At 37.6% G+C, this 21,364-nt stretch overlaps 1 protein-coding gene across 1 annotated transcript in view; it reads right to left on the bottom strand.

The window, feature by feature from the left end:
• The window catches only part of ELOVL6 (ELOVL fatty acid elongase 6), a gene marked incomplete at both ends in the record, with an annotated part of 140,146 nt that overhangs the window by 44,535 nt on the left and 74,247 nt on the right, over positions 1–21,364 (bottom strand). The window contains one exon of the mRNA XM_079722893.1: positions 7,720–7,851. Within this exon, the coding sequence (XP_079579019.1) occupies positions 7,720–7,851 (132 nt within the window). The remainder of the gene's footprint in view (positions 1–7,719; positions 7,852–21,364) is intronic.

The following is a 21,364-nucleotide window of genomic DNA, read 5'->3' as shown; positions in this document are numbered from 1 at the left end:
GGCAGCATACAGCCTGGTTAAATGATGATGAACAACAAGGTCGGTAGAAGCTGAGATATGGGCTGAAATGATCAGAGAAGCCTTTATAGAGAAGACATCCTAAATTAAGATGAATAAGACTTAAAGAAAAAAAATGGAGGAAGAATGGAGAAAGAGGAGGGATAATAGGTTCAAAGACAAGAAACGAGCATGGGCAAAGTATGTTTGTTTTGGGGGCAATGATCAGAGACATATGTCGGCTTGAATGGAACGTTTGCATAGGGCAATGGTGAAAGGTCGGTCAAGGAAAGACTAATTTTTTATGGGCAGGTTGAAGTTTCAACCTAAAGAAAAGGGCATTTCAGTTAAGGTTTAAACACAGAGATGATATGGTATGTGAGTAGCTTGGATGGAGAAAACATTTGGGAAACAGGAATTGGTGGTTTGTAATACTTAAGATGTGAAGTGATGAAGGCCATGACTGGAGTGTCTGGTGTGGAAATGGAGATGAGACAGCTACTCGAGATATTTAAGAAGAATTTTACAACTTGGTGACCAGTTGAAAGAGTTATTTTTATAGTATTTTGAATGACTTAAAGATGTTCACTAGGAAAATAGTGACAAATTTTGAGAAATTTTAAAGGGTTATCCAAAAGGCATCTGGTTTGAATATTTTAAATTTGAGTGATGATATGTCACATGTTTGGAAATATTATAGACAGAAGAGCAAGTTTCAGAGAAGAGGTCAATACTAAAAATAAAGATTTGTTAGGGGAAATTGGGTAAATGATGGTTGGAATTTTCCCTTTTTCTGTTTTATGAAGCCAACACAATTCTTCAGTGGGTTATAAACAGATTAACCATATCATTTACCATTCAAAGTGGGCCATTTTCTAGAGTGAAAGGGGAGCTGTTAGTAATTACACCAAGACACTAGGCATAGCATAAAACTAAGGTTACCCAGAGCACACCAGGAAGTACGGATTCTAGTTTATAAGTTCTATCTCACTTTAAAGGATGGAGAGTTGTCATTTCTTTATATAATTGCTCTTGGTTTTTCAAAATGAGTCAAGTGATTCAACTAGTGTCACAATAAATGGCCAAAAGAAAGGTTCCCAAATTATCCTTCCAGCTACACATACACAATGAACTCAGGGTCACTGTCAGAAAACAGAAAACAAAAAACATTCTTAATTCCAACTATAAATCTGCCATTATTGGGGTGTGTGTTTGGATCAATAGGGTACAAAGTTTGTGTTTTGATATAAACTTACTTTGTTTAACATACACCTGCATTTTGCCAGGATCTTATAAAATGACTACAATTGCTAGCTTTCTTTTAGTTGCTATCCACACTTGAATCAAACACAGTTATCTTTTTCTTATTTAACTTTTTTGTCATGACAAAGTCATACAAAATTAGTGGAAGCCTCCTTTGGACCCTCTTTGATCCCATCGCTCTCCCTGCCTCCCCGGAAAGATATAATCACTAGCCTGAACTTTTTAAACATTGTTTTTATGCTATGGGTTATTAAACTTTTCATACGTGGTATCACATTCCCATGATTATTCATCAGCTTGCTTTTTTACTTCTCAGCATATGCTTTCTAGAAGTATCTTTTGCTTTGTTACTTTTGCCCTTTTGATGTTACATCTTAAAATGTGAAATTTATAATCTGTTATTGATAAAATAGCAGCTTTTCTCCTATGACATTTATAATTTATGTACCCATTTCCTTTATATCATTAATATCACTGTAATCATTATCTGTAATGTTGTTCTCTGTGGATTAAGGACCACTTCTGGCAACCATATAGCAAAATACTAGATACAAGGTGCTCGAGTATAAATTAAGTTCTGAAATTTGTCATTTTCAATGTTTCATCATTTTACAGGTCAATGATGTACTTAACTCCTTCAATATGGGTTTTTAAAGTGTCATATTTTTCTCATCTGAACAGCTTCAGTTGGTTTTATTATATATCTGTTTCTTTAAAAATAAGGCACTTGCCAATAATTCTTCTAATATTAAATATTCATGGGTGTGTGTATAAAACCACGAATAGATTTGATTAAATGCCATTCATCTGCTGCTCTGCTCTGTTAAACATACTTTTCTGAATGTGTCCTATGCTATATATAAGCTCTTTGTTCATGAAAATCTTACTAAATAAAGAAAAAGAGTAATTTTCTATTCATCTTGAATATATTTTGTACTTAAGCCAAAGATGAAATTCAATGACAAAATAAAAATATGGCCAGGAAATAAAAATGAGTTTCAACAGGGAAAATTGCTGGTTAATAACAAGGCAAAAAGTCAAACTGTAAAGTGAGACAATCTGGCTTTGAGCAAATAAAGCATAAAACAATTGAGGCCAGAGTGAATCACCAGGAAACAGGAATAAACATATTTGAAGCAGGTGTGACACTGGCCTCTATAAATAAGCAGCACAAAGTAATTAACACTAATGTGCACTGACTAGACAACCTGCTTTGACCTGCTCTGGGTCAGAGACCGAGAAGAAGGCTCCTTATGCTGCCAATGAGAGGCAAACACTGCCAGACAGATACCTGGTAAAGGCTGCTTGAATCAGAAGCATGCACATCTGCACCCAATCTAGAAGGGTTTGAAGTTATTAAATCAATACATAGAAAGTCCTTTACAAATCAACTGAAGTAACCCAGGTGAGATGTCATAGCAGCATGATTTAAAGACTTGGCAGTGTCTGGGAAGAATGGATGGTTGGCACCTTGAAAGGTTTGATGCTGTTTGCCATAAGCAACAGTCTCATCTAAAGGACTTACAAATTCAAGTTACCAGAAATTTTCTCAGAATTTTCCCCAAGGAAATATTCAAACATGTAGGGCCAAACGCCACCTGGAATTATCTCATCAAATAAGGAAATGCTTATCCTTGGGTTGGGTGGAAGTAGGCTGCTGTGCCCCACCCAGTCATATCCATAAAGACTAATTGACACCAGAAGCTGATGGCTTAGATCTAAAAGGGGAAGTGGGGTTTGCGGGTAATGGGAAGAAATTGTCAAGAAAACCCCAGAGAAATCATTCTCCAATGAAATAAACCCATGGCGGGCCTAGGGAAAACCTCACTTGATCATATTCTATCTACTCCTTCAAAACTTATGACAGCTTTCAATAAACTATATTGTATTCAGCCTGTATGAAGTCTGCTCTCATATTCAGTCAACACCCAAAGGTAAAGAGAAAGAAAGAAAACATTCTACAGGTAATGCTCACCAAATTATACAAAACTCCCCACTTCTTTCTGAAGCAGAGCAGTAAGAAGAGAGGGTTTTTCTTTTTGCTTAGGGAGCCTACATATCTGATTTAATTTCCACCCAATTGTCTCAGTTCATGAGTAAACACAGTTTGGAGTATCCGGAAATATGTCACAGTTGGGTCTCTAGTTACTATAAAGAGCTAATAGGCAAGCTTGAAAAGCTGGGGAAAAGACATTAGTTCTAAGCAGTAAAATATATAAAAAAATCTTTTCAGAAAAATCTTACTGTTCTTTGCCCTCCACCCCCTCATTTCTAATTCCTCTAACAGAAAAGTTTGGCTCTCTTTCTCTTTCTTTCTTTTTCCAAATCCATGATATCACATCCTATTAGTAGTAAGGAGTGGGGAGTGGAGTAGATGTTTGGTCCTTAGCGTCCTACTGAATTGCATACCATCTGATGCAGGACTGTGTCTTCTGTAAGGACTTTGTATACTTCTATATTAGACACCATTTACAGGTGGATTTAAAAATTTGTGAATTATAGTAAGAGCCATTCAAAATTTTCTACAAAAACATATTCTTGTAATAATGAGGTTATCTTATATGACCAAGATAGGAGAATTTTTATTAATACCCATCAAAACATCTGTTTGTGAGACAAGCTTATTTTTGATGCTTTATGTCAATTTCATTCAAAAGCTATTTGGATTCTAAAATAAAGAGCAAATATCACTTGAGATTCTCTAGGCTGTGTATGAGATTGTATATGCATGTGTGTATATTTTAGAAAAGGTTTTGAATGCTGAAAAGCACAAAGAATAATCAACAGCCAATATCCAGAATCGAGTTGTCAATATTATGTTTGCTTCATTTGTTTTGAAAAGGAAGATAACGCATAGCAAAAAAAATTTAAATCCTCTTTGCTTCCAAACTACCAGTCCACTAGAACCAAGCTCTACAAGCACTGAAATTTTTTCTGCTTTATTTTCCAGTAAATAGTAGGCAATCAATAAAAGCCTGTCTCCTCTGCCTTTCCATAGATGTAAGAATTGAGTATATTTTCTTCCAGTATCTTTTTAGATACTTTACAAATACTTAAATGTATTAATGAACAGCATGTTTCATGTCTAGGAGTAAAATTTACATAAACATTACATAAAAAATCATTCTGTATGTAGCCTTTTTCATTCAATACACTGTTGACTAGATTTCTTTAAGCACAGAGAAACCTCAATATACTCTTCCTAACATGGAACCATGTTCAACTAATACAACCATAGAATTCCATAATAATGTTTTCCAAATAACTGATTAGAATATTATGATAAATTTTTACAAGACCCTAGACAGTCCATGCTTGGACACCTCTGTGTAGTTCCAGCTTTTAAAATTTTACACAAAACGTGGCTCTGAAGAAAGTAAAGTAACAAATAGAATTAAGGAAATGGAAGATGCAAAAAGAACCTGTCAATCTAAAAAAGACTTGGTAGTGTTAACAACTATTGCATATGCATTGTGGGGTAAGTAAATGAGTAATTACTGGCTGACATTGGGAACTTGGATTTTGGCATAGGAGGAAGGGAAAATGAGGTAATTAAGTAAAAACTCTCTAGGCATAAATATGAATTGGAGGTATCAGTACTAATGCTGGATACATTTCTTTCAAAAAATAAATAATTTTCTATTTCTGCCCCCTGAGAGGCCTAGAAATAAAAACTACCTTAGGGACAACAACCACCCCTAGTACTTAGAGAGTCATTTCTAAATACTATCTCCCTTTCCCAAGGGAACTTGGGATGAACTTGGGATCCTTTGAGAAATGACTGGTTCCAGTTCTGGACAAGGAATAGGCAACACGCTTGGCCTGCAACAGCTTGTCATCCCTGCCCCCCGCCCCCATACACACACAAACATGCACACACATACACAAAATCAAGCTATGAGCACTACTCAGTACATGGACAAGGATTCAGGAGCCAATCTGAAGAAACTCCCACTAGCCAAACATGGGATAACTTAGCATCTAAAAGAATAATAGCAATAGACTACAATACATCAAATCCAAATTCATCTCAAAATCATTGACATGTAAAAAAGTATAAATCTATGAGCTCTTAATGATACTTTAAAAAACCCATTATTCACATGCTAAGTAATCAAGTGTTTTTTTGAAACTGCTAAATATGACCAAAGAATCAAGCATTTATCCTGCCTTTGCTACACTAACTTCTTGTAAAAAGTTCTGTCAAACATTAAACCTAAATATAATAAAATTTCTAGATCTAACTAACAACTAACAAAGAATACAGGGGACAGAAGAATATGATCAGTAACATCCAGTCTGGGGGAAACTCTAAAAGGAAAATGATTTGGATTCTCCAAAGGATGGATTATGAGTGGGAGGAGGGGCTTGGAGAGGAAGGAAGAACTTCTTAGTTTAAAGAAATCAACCAATGGAAATGTGTGAACCTATCTGGACCAGGATTGTTTATTTTTTTTAGGTCCTTATTAGTTATCTATTTTATATATAGTAGTGTGTATGTCAGTTAGGTCAGGATTCTTAAAAATAAATTGTAATAAAAAAGAACCATTTATAAGACAACTGGAGAAACTGGAACACTCAATAATAAAGAATTATTACTAATTTAGATGAGGTAATGATACTGTGATCGATTTTTTAATAAGACTACTTTTAGAAATGGTATCATTTCATTCAGAAATATTTGAGTCTCTATTACTTCCAAATAATTTGGGGACAAGGGAGAGGTTGGTAGGGATATAGATGAAATAAGATTAACACTGTTGATAACTGTTTAAGCAGGGTAACAGGTGCATGGGGGTCCTTGAACTCTCTTCTCTGCTTATATATGTTAAGGTTAAAAACAAAACAACAACAAAAAAAAAAACAGGGCTTCCCCTGGTGGCGCAGCGGTTGAGAGTCCGCCTGCCGATGCAGGGGATGCAGGTTCGTGTCCCGGTCCGGGAAGATCCCACATGCCGCGGAGCGGCTGGGCCCGTGAGCCATGGCCGCTGAGCCTGCGCGTCCAGAGCCTGTACTCCGCAACGGGAGAGACCACAGCAGTGAGAGGCCCGTGTACCGCAAAAAAATAAACAAAACAAAAACAAAAGATAAAGACTCAAGGGATCTTTCAAGATCTGTAAAATGCTGAAAGGCATCATTAGCATAATTTTTTCCTCAAATATCAAAATACTTTAGGTGAGGCATACTCTGTGAACCTTCAATGTAAATAAAAATGAAAATGCTGCTTTGTATTAGAGAATTCCAACCTGATACATATTGAAATGGAAGGAGTCTTTAGTGACAGAGTCAAATCGCAAGTACCTCAAATGTTGCACCCTACAAAATGCACCGAAATAAAGAGTGCATGCAGTAGTAGCAAGCAAAGGAGTGTTTTAGTTGCAGGGAGCCAACCTAATGGAGATGTACAGATCATCAGTTAACAAAAATCCTCCTCCTGCCTGATCATCTTTAATAAGCCTTAAGTGACTAATGAGAGGCTTTTAATGATACCATCTATTTCTCCTTAGCGGTAGAACAGTTAATATGTAATATGAAAAAAGTAGAAATGCTCTTAAATATTAAAATGAATAGGTTTTTATTCTGTAGCATATCTATCTATACCTGCTCCCCTACACCCCAAGCCTAGTTATCAATTTGCTGGTTTTGACAAGCAAAACACAAATAGAACAGGTGCCTTTGTTAGCACTGAAGGTAAATTCTGGCACCTGTTTGGACACCAGCTGTGTGCTAATTCGCCTTATGATTGCCAAATCACCAGATATTACAAAACTAGGAATGTTCCTTCAGGCTTCCAGGTGTGGGTCTGGATGTTGGCTGGCAGATGTCCCTGGAGAGACCAGGCCTGGTCCTGACAGCCTCTATGATGAGTTTTATCCAGTGCAAAGTAAGACTTGGCTGCATAAGCCTATGCCTGTGAGTCAGTTCAGGCAGTGAGGGTGGAGGATGTTTTGGGGGATATGGAACAAAAACATTCTCTGCTCTAGTGATACTAACACAGACAGGTGTCCAGTGTCTGGTCACATGCCTGAAAGCCATTTTTGATTAAGTATTAGTCAGTAGCAGCATGCCCACCACATTGGAACCCTACTCTACCATACACTTCCACAGTTTACTGCTGTGGCTTTTCATTTAGCCCTTCATCTATACTTATATGACAAAAATAATGGAGTTGATGCTCTGCTTCTAGTCCTAAGACATAAACTGAATTACTGCATGAACAGTTTGGACAAGAAAGGAGATGGCCTGAGAGCTCTCAAAATTAGAGCCTGAGTACAGTGTGGTAAGTCTGGTTGCAATGAAGGCTTTCGCTCTGGACATGGGTTTATTTTCCACCCTTAATAATCAAAAATATGAGATGTATGATAAAATGTTCGATTGTTGCTTCTTTCAGCAGAGTCTGATGAAATGGATGGATGTTATTTGGAAAATGAAAAAAAACCAACAAACAAAAAAACCTACCTGAAGACTGCAAGGGTCAGAGACCAGAGCACTAATGGCTTCCTCAGTTCAAACTTCGCCCGTTTGTTCATTAGGTGCCGACCACCGAAGATAAAGGCAGCATACAGAGCGGAAAACAGGAAAGATTTCTTCCTATGAACAAACAGAAAACCAAAATCTTATGAAATAAAGATCTTTAAGCAATTATTTTTATTCATTAGAAGTTTATATTTATTCATTGTTCATCAACTTTTATACCACTCTCCTCTTGGTAAGCACCAAAAACATATTCTTGGGAATGTGCCCCCTTCACTGAAGAGAGAATGTTTATCCATTTGGCAACATGGCGGCTGTTGAATCCTCTCCTGACAAATTACATCATCTGGATTAACCAACCCATATCAGGATAGATAGATTTTCTTTTTGGGCTCTATAACTATAAACATTCCAACAACATAGCACTGAGGTAAAAAAGAAACCTTTTCACTGAGAGAATTATTTTTCAGTTTGTTGGACAATTTGGATAGATGAATTTTTTAAAAGGAATTATTTTTATTGGAAATAAAATATTAGGTGACAGAGTTGTGTCCTAGGACAAGAAGGCCTTTTAAAATGGCATCTTCCTAATAGGCTAATGATACTAAAAAATGATTTTGGAGAAACACTTGATGATTTAAAACACTAAAATTAAGCTACATGACTTAAAGCCCCCCCCCCCCCCCCAGGATGGATTCCTGACGTCTTCTCCACCAAGCGAGGCAGGTATTAAATTTCAGTATTATCATCAATAATAGGCCTGTCAGACATCATACAATGCAATAGGAAGAACACAGAACCACCTACAGTACAGTGGCCTAACATCTTGAGCTTGAATCTTATCAAATATCTGATTTTACTACCTGCTTATAGGAAAGATAGGGGATAAAGCCAAACTTTGGACATTCTGTAGGACAGCTGAATTTATTTCTTCAAAATGTCAGTGGTAAGAAATCAAAATCTGGGACTGTTCTAGATTAAAAGTGACCTGAGAGACATAACAATCAAGGGTAACATGCAGAACTTTTTTGGATCCATATTTGAACAAACTAATTGTTTTTTAAAAAATCTTTAATAAAATCAGAAAGTTAACAGTCATAATCTATTAAAAGCTCTTATCAGTTAATATTTATGGGTGAAATTATATGTCTTGGATTTGCTTTAAAATACTCTGGGAAACAAACAGAACTCAAGCAATATTAAGAATGGAGAGACAACACAAGATTAACAAAAAAGATAATGGAACACAGGGGCCCATTAGTCCTTTTCTCTTTTTGTTAGTCAGATTTAGGTGGGACTTTCAGTCAGGAAGGTCTAACTAAATAAAATCTGCACGTCCTGCTGGTTTATTATTGTACCAAGGAGAAGTGAACAATAGTATTGATAATGCCATAAAGAACAAAAAACACAAAGCTTTTGTAGACTTTGATTCAACAGAAAGTAACAGAGGCTGTGTAAATAACTGAAACATCTGAGTATACTTTCTGATATGATAAAGCAATGTTTCTTTTAAAATGGGTATTCCTCACTCAGGTTAAAATGGAAAGGGCTGAAAAATAAGTTACAAGATATAATACAAAAAGCAAAATGCATTAACCTGAAGAGCATTACTTGTAAAAGGCTTCATATTTTTTCCCCTAACCACTACCATGTATTGCTGACTCATGAGGGATCTTATTATTTACAGAAGCATCACTCCTCCTCCAGTGAGTGCAAGTGACCTACCTGGTGAACCCCACCAAATAAAGCAGGGATTCCCGAAATCAACTGGTAAATAGTGTCAAATAAATCACTTCCACTGAGTGTCGCAAACTCTTGGAAACACAAGACCTGGCACACAGTAAGTGCTTAATAAATACCTGTTGAATGATCACGATCTTGTCATATCAAATCTTCTAATAGGGGAAAATATTTATGCACCTGGGCACATGGGGGCTCAGTGAACACTAACTGAGTAAATGAACAGCTGTGCTTTCCCAGTAATGTCTTAATAACGAAAAAATAAAATATTCAGAAAAAAACATACCATCCATTTTCTTCCTCCAGAAAGAAAGAGACTATTTCTATATTTCAAAGAGAAGTGGAAATGAGAGGATTTTGTGGAAACTGTAACTATTGAACATTTCAAGAAAAGAGTATTTTTGGCCGTAACTATATTTATTGCTTTACTTCTCTGAAGTTTGCAAGTGTATGGCATTACTTTAAATGTCAGAATCACTGCATTTACATGCATATAAGCAAGGACTCACTCAAGAAAAACAAAATTTATGAACTTAATGTAGATAATAGTAATATGAAAAATGTATATATTCTTTTCTAAATTATAAAGGTAATGATAAGTGACAATAGTCATGGTATTATGATTTAGGGAGTGATTCCTGTGGGTAGAGATAGTGCTAAAAACCTTTGTTATTTAATCCTCCTAATCATCCTTAATGTAGGTAAAACATTACTTTCATGTTATGGCTTAGGAACCTGGCTTAGATGTTAAGTAGCCTCAGATCTCCCTGCTCGCCTGTGGTAAACTTTTGGAGGAAAGAAGGGTGTGTCTGCTAAGTTATAAGAATTCCTTAAACTCTCCTTCTGACTTGCAAGGCTATTGTGCAACTTTGCGGCACAATGATTAACTGCGAAAAGATGAAGAGAAATCTCTACAGGTTTGTTTCAACTATCATATTTTCTGGGCGTGGAACACTTTGATCACAATCCTCTTCACCTCCTGGATAACAAATTCACTATATATACCACTGAAAACTCTTCCTTACAATTATTTATCATTCTTTCTCTTGCTCAGTCAATCTAATTCCAAGTTTGGTTATAGTTAGATTAATTACATTACTTACAGTTATGAACCAAGTTAAATGACTGTCCATATGATCCTATCATTCTAGCTTAAGGGAAAAATAATGTGCCTTGAAGAACTAACAATAGAATAAAAATCTTGTCTCTGTATTTCTTCCTCAAATTTCTTCAGTTCTAGAATAAGAATTAGCCCTAATGGACTACTAGCTTCCTGGCAAGGACCATTCTCTTTTGCATGTTTTCTAAAGATCTCTTTAAGAATCTTCAATTCCACACAGCTAGGACAAACAAGTCAATCAACATAAACATGCAGAATTTGAGAATTGCGAGGGACAAATTTCCTTGTTCTACAGAAGAGGAAATGTGGGGCGGGTGCTGATGACATTGGTTGCTCAGGGTCACGTGGCCACATACTGCATATTGGTCAAAACTACCAAAAATTGTAATAGCTATCATCAAGCAGGTAGGTAAACATAAATCAATTGTCTAGGTTACATCTGGGTCACAGGCAGTCAATAATAGGAACTGATACTTGTTTAACTATAAATGCTATAATAAAAATAAGTTACTTATCGTATCTTACAAAAATTTTCCACTATGGTGAAATTTAAATAATGCTTTGGCAACAGTGGATGGACTTGGAAGGCAGTATGCTAAGTGAAAGAAGTCAGATAAGAAAGACCAATACTGTATGATATCACTTATATATGGAATCTAAAAAATACAACAAAGTAATGAATATAACAGAAAAGAAGCAGAATCACAGATATAGAGAACAAACTAGTGGTTACCAGTGGGGAGAGGAAGGGGAGGGGCAATGAAGATGTGAGAGAGCAGGAGGAACAAACTATGGGTATAAGATAGGCTACAAGGTTGTATTTTACAGCACAGGGAATATAGCCAATGTTTTGTAATAACTGTAAATGGAGTGTAACCTTTAAAAATTATATTAAAAATAAGCAAATGCACAAAAAATAAAAAAGGTAAATAATGCTTTGGGTTAATTTAGAACTAAGCTTTGGCTTCTTCTAAAAGAGGGAGTCATCTAAGGAAGCATTAACTCTTACCTCTTCAATTGAGTAACCAAAATTTATCATTTATAGTTGAATGTTATGCTTTTTCCATTTTACTTAGAAGAAAATTTTTCTTTAGCCAAATGGGCGATTTAAACTATTTTTCCATTCTGGTATCTCTTTGGTAAAGGTTCAGTTATAGTCAAGATGAATAATGACTTGCCGCTGGCCCACTTACTATTTAATGTGGATAGATGGCTTCCCTAAAGCTTCAACAATAATCCAATAATACTTCATATTGTGACAGGCCTCCATAGCTGGGTATAATGGTAACACTACATTGTTTTATTACCAGATAACTAGCAATTTCAAGATGGTATGGACTCTTGTTTAGGAAGTCTTAAAGGCACAATCATATAGCACAACCTTTAACTGTAGGTACTTAATACTTTTCAGGAGGTGATTCTGTAGCTATAATTACAAAGTAACCAACCAAATAAGGATCACCCAAATGAAATACTGATATGCTTTGAGCTTGTCATGCTTGTATTTACCCTTTTTTCCCCTTTTACTTCTGTCATCAATGTGAATAATGAAATAATTAGTGAATGTGAATAATAATTAGTCCATAATTAATCAAAACAACGGTTTATCCTTTATCCTTAAAGAGCTGGATTTCTTTATCATGGTACTTCGTTTCAAAACATTCCTAGATGCTTTTTCTATTCTGACCTATTCTGAGTAGCTGCTTATGATTTGTATTTATTGTTCTGACTAACAACACTTCTTAAAGGGTATGTATATATTCAAATGCTTTTTTTTTTTCAACTCCTGGGATTCCACTGAAACCAGTACCTAGTAACTAGAGTCCCTTAATGCTCACATCAAGATCTCTGCCAGGTGACCTGCACTCCTTTAGAAGTCAGACAAGTTCATCTGAGAATGGCAAAATTTTCATGTGGGTAGCATTTCACATAGGATAATTGCTAATGAGCACCTTGGGGAGATGACCTGAGCTCCTTTATGTCAGTGACCTTGTTTTTACAGCTACTGTGTATGTGTGAGACACAAGGAGTTGTGAAAGGGAAAATTAAGCTGTGAGGGAAAAAAGGAAAGAAAAGAAAAGAAGACCTAAAAGCATCTCCTACTTTGGCTGATCTACCTGGTACATAGAAAGTTTCCACCTTTCTATGTGTGAAGAGTGTGAAGCTGAGAAAGTATGTTACTCAGTAAGGCCACATCTCTTTTAAGGTTTCTCCTTTAGTTCCGTTGCTGATTCAAGTCAGAAAATAATTCAAGGTTCTGAAAGTAGTTATAGGACACATATGAATTGCAGACTGTAAAAACCAATGAACAGAAACCTCAATTAAATAGCGTCAGGAGACCAGAAGGGGGAGCTCTCCTGCCCCGACCACAGCAGAGCCCAACAGGAAGAAGACTCTTCTTTCGTGGCAACAACTCAGCCAATGAAAAGCCATGGACTCTGTTTACTACTGCCCTCCCCACTTCCTTTTCCCCTCTATAAGAGCCGTTCTCCTTTCCTTCCTCTGTGGTGACTTGCACGTGGCTTGCCATGGTTGTAGACCCCAAATTGCAATTCTCTGCTGATCCCCAATAAACCCATCTTTGCTGGAGAAATATCTGGTCATCTATTTGTTTGAGGTCAACAAGACCCAGAGACTGAAGGAAATACACTGCTTTTTGCCAACAAGATACTCAGTGGATGTGTATGGTGGTTAAAATATGATAAGGATATAAAGGAAGGTTTTCTGGTGAGGGATCCCGAAGTTGTGCTCCTGGAGCTCTAGCCAGGGCTGGACTGTGTCACTTTCTTGAGAATTCCACCAAGACTTCATAGAGGCATTTTTCTATATTAAAAATAGTGGGAAATTTTCAGCAGTTTTTATTCATAAGTAAATTATAACTGGGAATTAACTCTGTGCCCAGAAATTCTGACAAAGCATAGTTTTGTGAATAATAGTGGAATATGTCCATAATTAATACAAATGAATGGTGACTTTATAATTGCAAGACAAACCATGACTAAAGAAAAGGGTGTTATTCTAATCTGTTACGTTTGACCCAGCAAATGATGTGTGATTTCTGAGCTTTTTTGAGCTGCAAACACCTCTACTTCTCATCCTGCTTTCCCCTAGATTCTAATTTAAAGATCACAGGTTCTCTTTAAGGTGAGAAAACCATTCTTTTGTAATTCAGTCTTTCTATTGCCAAAGTAGGCCACAATCAAAGTAGAGTTACATTAATACAATGGATTTAATGACATGGCTACATATCCTTTCTAGGAAAGCACACTCCTCTTAGGACAGACCAGTTGTAGAATGTTGCTTGTATGTTTCCTGTCAACATATCTTTTCTCCCATTGCCACTTAAAAAAAATCTTGATAAATTCTGTTTCCTTGTTGACTTTCTTTTTACAATTGGAAGTAAGATCTTTGGGGAGAAAATACTTTCAAAATGTGTAAAAAAACACATACATATACACACAGCTCCATAAAAAATGCCATCTCTTAAATTGGCCAGATACCAATTAATTACCTTTGTTTCCCTAGATACTTTCAGTTGTTGATGAAAAATGCTGACATCCATCCATCCATCCATTCAAAATTTAATGATCTTTTTCATTTGCAGTGTGGTTAGTATGCCATTGAATGGGAAAAAAAAACATCCCTATGAAGGAGAAAATTCTGCCTCTACTAATCTGGTTAGAAAGACAGGAAAAAAATATGTGTTGGTGCTTTGATGTGGACCCTTTAGGCTTTGGATGGCTGGACAGCAGCAAGTGCTCTTGGCTGGGAAGAAGCAGTGGTGTTAGGCCTGAGCTAAGCCAGGAGTGTATCAGATCAGGCAGATGCTTTGGAGTGGGGAAAGCCAGGTTGGAAGTGTAGCGGAAAGTCACAGGGTGTGGAGTTCTGAAAACTGCAGCAGAGTTAGGACTGCATCTTAGCTCAAGGTTGCAGTAGGTTGTAAGGTAGGTGGCCAGTAATTTGTTACCGCTAATAATTAAAGTACATACTGAAATTCATGGCTTAATTTTCTTTTCTTTCCTCCTGCTTTAAAAAAAAACAGATTCACTCATGCATATAACATTATGTGACTTGGATGCAAGAAGAAGGGGAAAGAATGACAGATAGTGATTCCACAAACAGAGATGGAGAATGCTGGTTTGCCGTGGAGAGCACTGAAAGCCTTGGAGATGGGAGAGGGCAGAATAAAAAAAAGGTATGCTCACAGAGAAATTTGGCATTAATTACTTCTATTCCAGTGGGCAGATGTGGCTGAAGTTTGACTCTACTACTCTAAGTCAAAACATTCTGGCATATTCCTCACAACTTACACTGTCAGCATCTGTAGCCGCAGGAGTTACTGAAGCACATGTATGAACTGAAGGATATTCTTTAATGAATTGCTGCTCTTCCCAGGAATTATCAGATGGGACCTTCTTTAAATTTTTACTTAAGAATGAATATTCTCCTGTTCCGAGAAAAGTTTAGAAAATGGCTAGGCTAATCATGGCATTATGTCAGTCAAGCTGTGTCCTGAATCATCATGTAGAGTAAAGGTCAGCTTTAATCCTGAAGTATTGCATCCTAGAGAGGTACAAGAATATTTTTGTTTTGGAAGACATGGTTTAACCTAACAGATCAGGAAGAATCAATGCCAAAGTTAGAATCAAAGATTTCTGAGGATAGTAAATCAAAGAAAGAAAGAATTCTTTGACAGAGGTTTCTAATCTCCTTAAAAAGAGTAAAGCTTGCCACAATCTCTGAATAAAAATTTAGCCAAAAATGTATCAGTGGTCTTAATTAGACAAATCTCCTCCCACCGCAAAGCAAACTTATAATGAGCCCTGCACTGACAAAATAATTTCTAGCTTCTGTTTTGTTTGAGAGTATTGCTCTCAATATTCTCATCCTGATTCTTTGGGAATGATTGTCACTTCAAGCTACAATTTTCACGTAACTGTCTTATATAATACATCAGCTACTGATACTAGTCATGGTAAAACATTAACTCTAGCGGCCATAAAAAAGACAAACAAACAAACCAGTATGTTCTCAACAGGAGAGGCAACATGCAGAAAGAGAATCCAGAAAGTAGTTTCATCAGCAATTCAGTTTCATTGTGCTAATGTCCTTAAAGAAACACTCTTTGTTCTAAGAAACAGAAAGCTTTCATCTGAATTTCCAATGAAGAAATGATCACTTGTTGATTATTTTAAAATACAATAATAAAGATAATACAGAAAGCACTATAATTCTGAAATGGCTCCTATGAAATAAGAGCAGTTGAGTGACAACCCTGTCACCAGATTAAATTTTATCTCTTACAGCCTTAAAATCTACTATGTAACATAAATGAGGTATTAGTGATTTTTTTTCCCTGAATATGAAATTTTCTTGGGCCAGAAGTTGTACAATGTATAATTATGGGCTTGTGTCAAGGCTGCAAACTTAAAAAAAAAAACTTGTCATCCACTCGAATGGCCTGCTGACCATAGAAATATAAAATTAATATAAAATGTTAAAAGTATAAAAATAAAACCGAGTCAAATATAAACATCTGTTTTCTGTTTGTCTTTATCCTGCAGAAGCCTGAATGTTCTGTAGATAATAGATTTATCTGAGAGCTGGAGACTAAAACCAGAAGTGAAAAAACACTATAAAAAGCATATGATTATTCACAATGGAATGGAAACAGGATTTCGGGTTTACAAGATTAAATCCAATTCAGACATAAAATGTTCCCAGATTTAAATCAAAATGACAGCTGCACAGATAACTATATAAATAAGCATAAACATACCTAAATCTGAGAGCACTTTCTCTATACTCAAGGGCAAACTGTTTGAACTGAAAGATGATACATTTCTGTGCTGTTAACTACCTCGTTCTATTTATAAAGAGTTTTAGTTGACATTCATTGCTTCAGACAACTTTAAAGAAGCTGGAAAATATTATCAAGGAAAAAATTACGTGTCTTCATGTTAACTATTGGGTGATTAAATATACCATTGCACTAACTTTCTCCTGGATATAAATTTTGAAAGGGTATTGGGGAAGCAATGAGAAAATATGTCCCAAACACTATTTCTGGATTAGGGAGAAAACAGCTCAGCAATGATGAAGATTATTTCATGGTATAACTCATGGACACTTTTTTGTCACCAAATCAAATTTACATAACAAATGAAACCTGAGTAAAAACTAGCAAGGACAAGAAGAAGCAATGACATATTAGCAAGGTAGTAAAAATGGCAGACATTTTTTTCACCCATGAGATATCACCTAATTGTCCAAGCAAAGACTATCAATTTCATTTTGCTCTTGAAAATAATAATACGGCAAGATTTTGATTAGGGTATTCACACTGCTACTTCAAAATCTGAACTCTCATTCAGTGACATAAATAAGGCCTATAGGCACTAACTTTGAGAAGGCTGGTAATGAGGAAAACTTGCCTTATGAATTGGATTGTATTACTTTTCCACTGTTGCAGAAACAAATTCCCACAGATTTCGTGGTTTAAAACAACATGAATGTATTATCTTATAGTTCTGAAGGTCAGAAGTCTGAAATGAGTCTTGTGGGGTTAAAATCAAGGTGTTCCCAGGGCTGCGTTCCTTCTGGAGTTTCTGGGGGAAATCTGTTTCCTTGCCTTTTTGGGCCTGTCCAGATATTCCAGAATAATCTCCTCATCTCAAAGTCCTTACCCTACTCATATCTGCAAAGTCTCTTTTGCTCTGTAAGGTAAAATACAAATTCCAGGGATTAAGACATGGACATCTTAGAGAGACTATTATTCAACCCACCACATGGATTACCCTGAATAACAGGAAGGTCTAAAGCCCTTTTTCTATTTTGACATAGGAATCCCCTACAGATGGCAAACCTTCATCCTTTAATTTTGGTTTGCTAGATCCGAAAGCAGTCTCTTCTCTCCAACTCAAGAAAGCATTTAAGAATTCAAGGGGCTGAGAGTCACACTGTTATGGGTTGTCCGGAAGCCACTCATAAATATATAAATTCACAAATATCAGCACTTGAACTCGTATTATAACATATGACTTATCATATACTACCTTACAATGGACTAGGCACCAAAGCTTAGGATTTCCACTGAAATATATGATATGTTAGAAATTATTAGCATGTATTCAATTTATCCCAACTGTCACAGGTTCTAAAGTGCCATTTTATACTATTTTCAACAACAAAAATTATTTGGCTTGTGACCATCCTCTGTATTTCAATCTTAAAATATATGCTACAGGCTCCATCAAGTACATTTTCCAATTTGCAGCAATCCATTTGTTCTATACTTTATCACTCTTATGTTAAATCCCTAAAGAAGGAGGCTTCATCTCAAGTGGTCTGATGAACAGCAGCATTTGACACAGACAGTAACCCCCTCTTTTCTGTGACATTTCTTCACTTGGTTTCTGGGACACTGTATTCTCTTATTTCTTCTCCAACTCCACCATCTGTTCTTTTTTCATTCTCCTTTGCTGGCTCCCTCTTCATCTCCCCAGTCTTTAAAGTTTGCAGGGCTCTCAGGGCTCAATCTGCAGACTTTTTTTCTTTGCATCTACCCCAGTGGTTCTCAGAGGGGGTGATGATTTTGCCCCTCAGAGCATATAAGGCAATGTCCGGAGACATTTGCACAACTGGAGGAGGACTGGCTACTGGCATCAAGTATGTAGAGGGCCTGGATGCTGCACAGGACAGCTCTTCACAACAAAGAATTATCCACCCCAAATGTCAGCAGTGCCAAGGTTGAGAAACCCTGGACAAGAGAAATATAAAGAAGGAGATGAAGAAAAGAGAAATCGGAAAACGCAAGAGTGTGTGTTGAAATGTGATACAGCTTCGAAAAACATGTTCATTGCTTAGAATGACATCACTTTTGTTTCACATACGCTCAGGCTGAATTGCTTCAAACCAATTCCAAGCACAGAGTAAATAAACGCCTGGTTTCAAATCAGCAGTTCTACTTAAAATTGAAAATAAGACAAAATGACCAATTTCGAGCAATATTTCCCTTCATTATTCTAGAATTAGGTTCATGTCTGTCTACAATGGAATCATGGTCCAGCTGCCCTGGGAAGCCTGGAGTGATCAATTCTTACAAACTGTATGCCTGTTGCGATGCTACCCTTGCCAAGAAGATCATCCAGAATTGCATTTTATAATATCTCTCCAGGCAACAGAAATGAATAACCTGGAATGAAGAATAGTCACTGCCAATACCACCCCCTTTTGAAGTAGAATTCCAGTTATTTCCATTCACCCCTTGAGTATAAGAATTCCATGGTTGCCAATGCTTTCCTAGCCCTGGATGGGGAAACATTGTAAAAATACATTAGACTATCAGGACTTACACCTCTAATACTGATCTTACATGTTCTTAGACAGTCTCTTTTAAATCATCAAAGTATGACAATTTGATAACAATAAAGGTTTCTGTGACACAAACTTTTAAAACTTAAGAACAGGGCTTCCCTGGTGGCGCAGTGGTAGCGAGTCCGCCTGCCGATGCAGGGGACACGGGTTCGTGCCCCGGTCCGGGAAGATCCCACATGCCGCGGAGCTGCTGGGCCCATGAGCCATGGCCGCTGAGCCTGCACGTCCGGAGCCTGTGCTCCGCAACGGGAGAGACCACAACAGTGAGAGGCCCGCGTACCGCAAAAAAAAAAAAAAAAACAAACAAAAAACAAACAAACAAACAAACAAAAAAAAACTTAAGAACAACTCTACTTTGTAAATCTCAGAACTATATAAGTAGGTGCTACCATATGCTAAAGGATGTCAATTGTAATGAACAAAATCAGTTGCACTGTTTTCTAAATCTTAGAACAAATTATTTGATTATTTTTATCAGTCACACTCAGGCCATTGGTATCCTGCATTTCTGCCATGTTGGGAGACACTGATCCTCTGATGATTGTGTACCAAGCTGAATGAGTTGAACAGGAAGCTGCTCTCTACTATGTGTGTGTCATCAGTTTCTACATGGGGAACCAGAATAAAACCTGCCAGGGTGGCCAACACTGGTTTAGGAGCTTTTTATCTTTATATCTGTGTTCATCATTTCCCACAGAGACTTTCACTTTGCTTCTTTTTTTTTTTTCTTTTCCCCCCTTCAATTATAGGATCGAAGCTAGGAACAATGATAAAAATTCCTCTTGGGGAAAATGTTTAATAGAAAAATCTCAAGGTCTATCAAACAAACATAGAAATGAAGAGCACAACTCCCATTTCTCCAGAAAGTGAAAGGGGAATTTGTTTCATTTCTAAAGTCCCTCTTTACTACTAGGTTGTGAGACAAGAATAAGTTCTTCTTCACTTGCATGGCAGGTGAATCCTGAGACGTGTCTAAGGTACGGCTGGGATTTATCAAGCATGGGTTCTGAGAAAAGAGATTCTTAAAATAGCAATGCCCAGAGCACACTTTTCTTCAATCAGACAGATTCAGAAGGAAGTAAAAATGCTTGGGGGGAGGCAGGAAGATGGCGGAAGAGTAAGACGCGGAGATCACCTTCCTCCCCACAGATACATCAGAAATTCATCTACACGTGGAACAACTCCAACAGAACACCTACTGAACGCTGACAGAAGACCTCAGACCCCCCCAAAAGGCAAGAAACTCCCCACATACCTGGGTAGGTCAAAAGAAAAAAAGAATAAACAGAGACAATAGGATATGGACGGGACCTGCACCAGTGGGAGGGAGCCGTGAAGGAGGGAAGGTTTCTACACACTACAAGCCCCTTCAAGGGCGGAGACTGCAGGTGGCGGAGGGGGAAAGCTTCGGAGTAGCGGAGGAGAGCACAGCAACAGGGGTGTGGAGGGCAAAGCAGAGAGATTTTGGCACAGAGGATCGGTGCCCTCAGGCACACACCAGCCCGAGAGACTTGTCTGCTCGGCCGCCAGGGCGGGCGGGGCTGGGAGCTGAGGCTCGGGTATCGGCTTTCAGTCGGAGCGCAGGGAGAGGTCTGGGGCTGGCGGCAGGAAGAGACCCTGAAGGGGTTAGTGCTAGCCCGGAGGGAGTCCGGGGAAAGGGTCTGGAGCTACCGGAGAGGCAAGAGACTTTTTTCCCTTTTGTTGCCTGGTGCGCGAGGAGAGGGCATTCCCCTCCCTCCCCTCAGCCTGAGTGAGCCAGAGCCCCCGAATCAGCGGCTCCTTTAAACCCGTCCTGTCTGAGCGAAGAACGGACGCCCTCCGGCGACCTACGCGCAGAGGCGGGGCCAGGTCTAAGGCTGAGACCCGGGAGCTGTGAGAGCAGAGACAGGGAAATCTCTCTGTGCAGCCTCCGAGGCAGCGGATTAAAGCTCCACGGTCCATTTGATGTGCCCTGCGTCTGTGGAGTGCATGAATGGACAGCGAATCATCCCAAATTGAGGAAGTGGACCTTGAGGACAAGATTTAAGACTTTCCCCCCTTTTTTTTTCCTCTTTTTACAACGAATTATCTCAAATTAAGGAGGTGGACTTAGCAAGATTTCAGACTTTTCGCCCTTTTCCTCTTTTTACAACGAATTATCCCAAATCGAGGAGGTGGACTTGGAGAGCAAGATTTTTGATTTTTCCCCCTGCTCTCTTTTTGTGAATGTGTATGTGTAATCTTCTGTGTAAGATTCTCTCTGTATAGCTTTGCTTCCACCATATGTCCCAGGGTTCTTTCGGTCCGTGTTTTTTTTCAATAATTACTTTTTAATTTTAATAACGCTACTATATTTCATACTTTATTCTATTTTACTTTACCTGTTCTTTCTTTTTTCCTCCCTTCCCTTCCTCC

The sequence above is a fragment of the Hyperoodon ampullatus genome (assembly GCF_949752795.1).
Source record: "Hyperoodon ampullatus genome assembly, chromosome: 1".
Taxonomy (NCBI): Eukaryota; Metazoa; Chordata; class Mammalia; order Artiodactyla; family Ziphiidae; genus Hyperoodon; species Hyperoodon ampullatus.
This window is presented reverse-complemented; position numbering and strand designations above follow the sequence as displayed.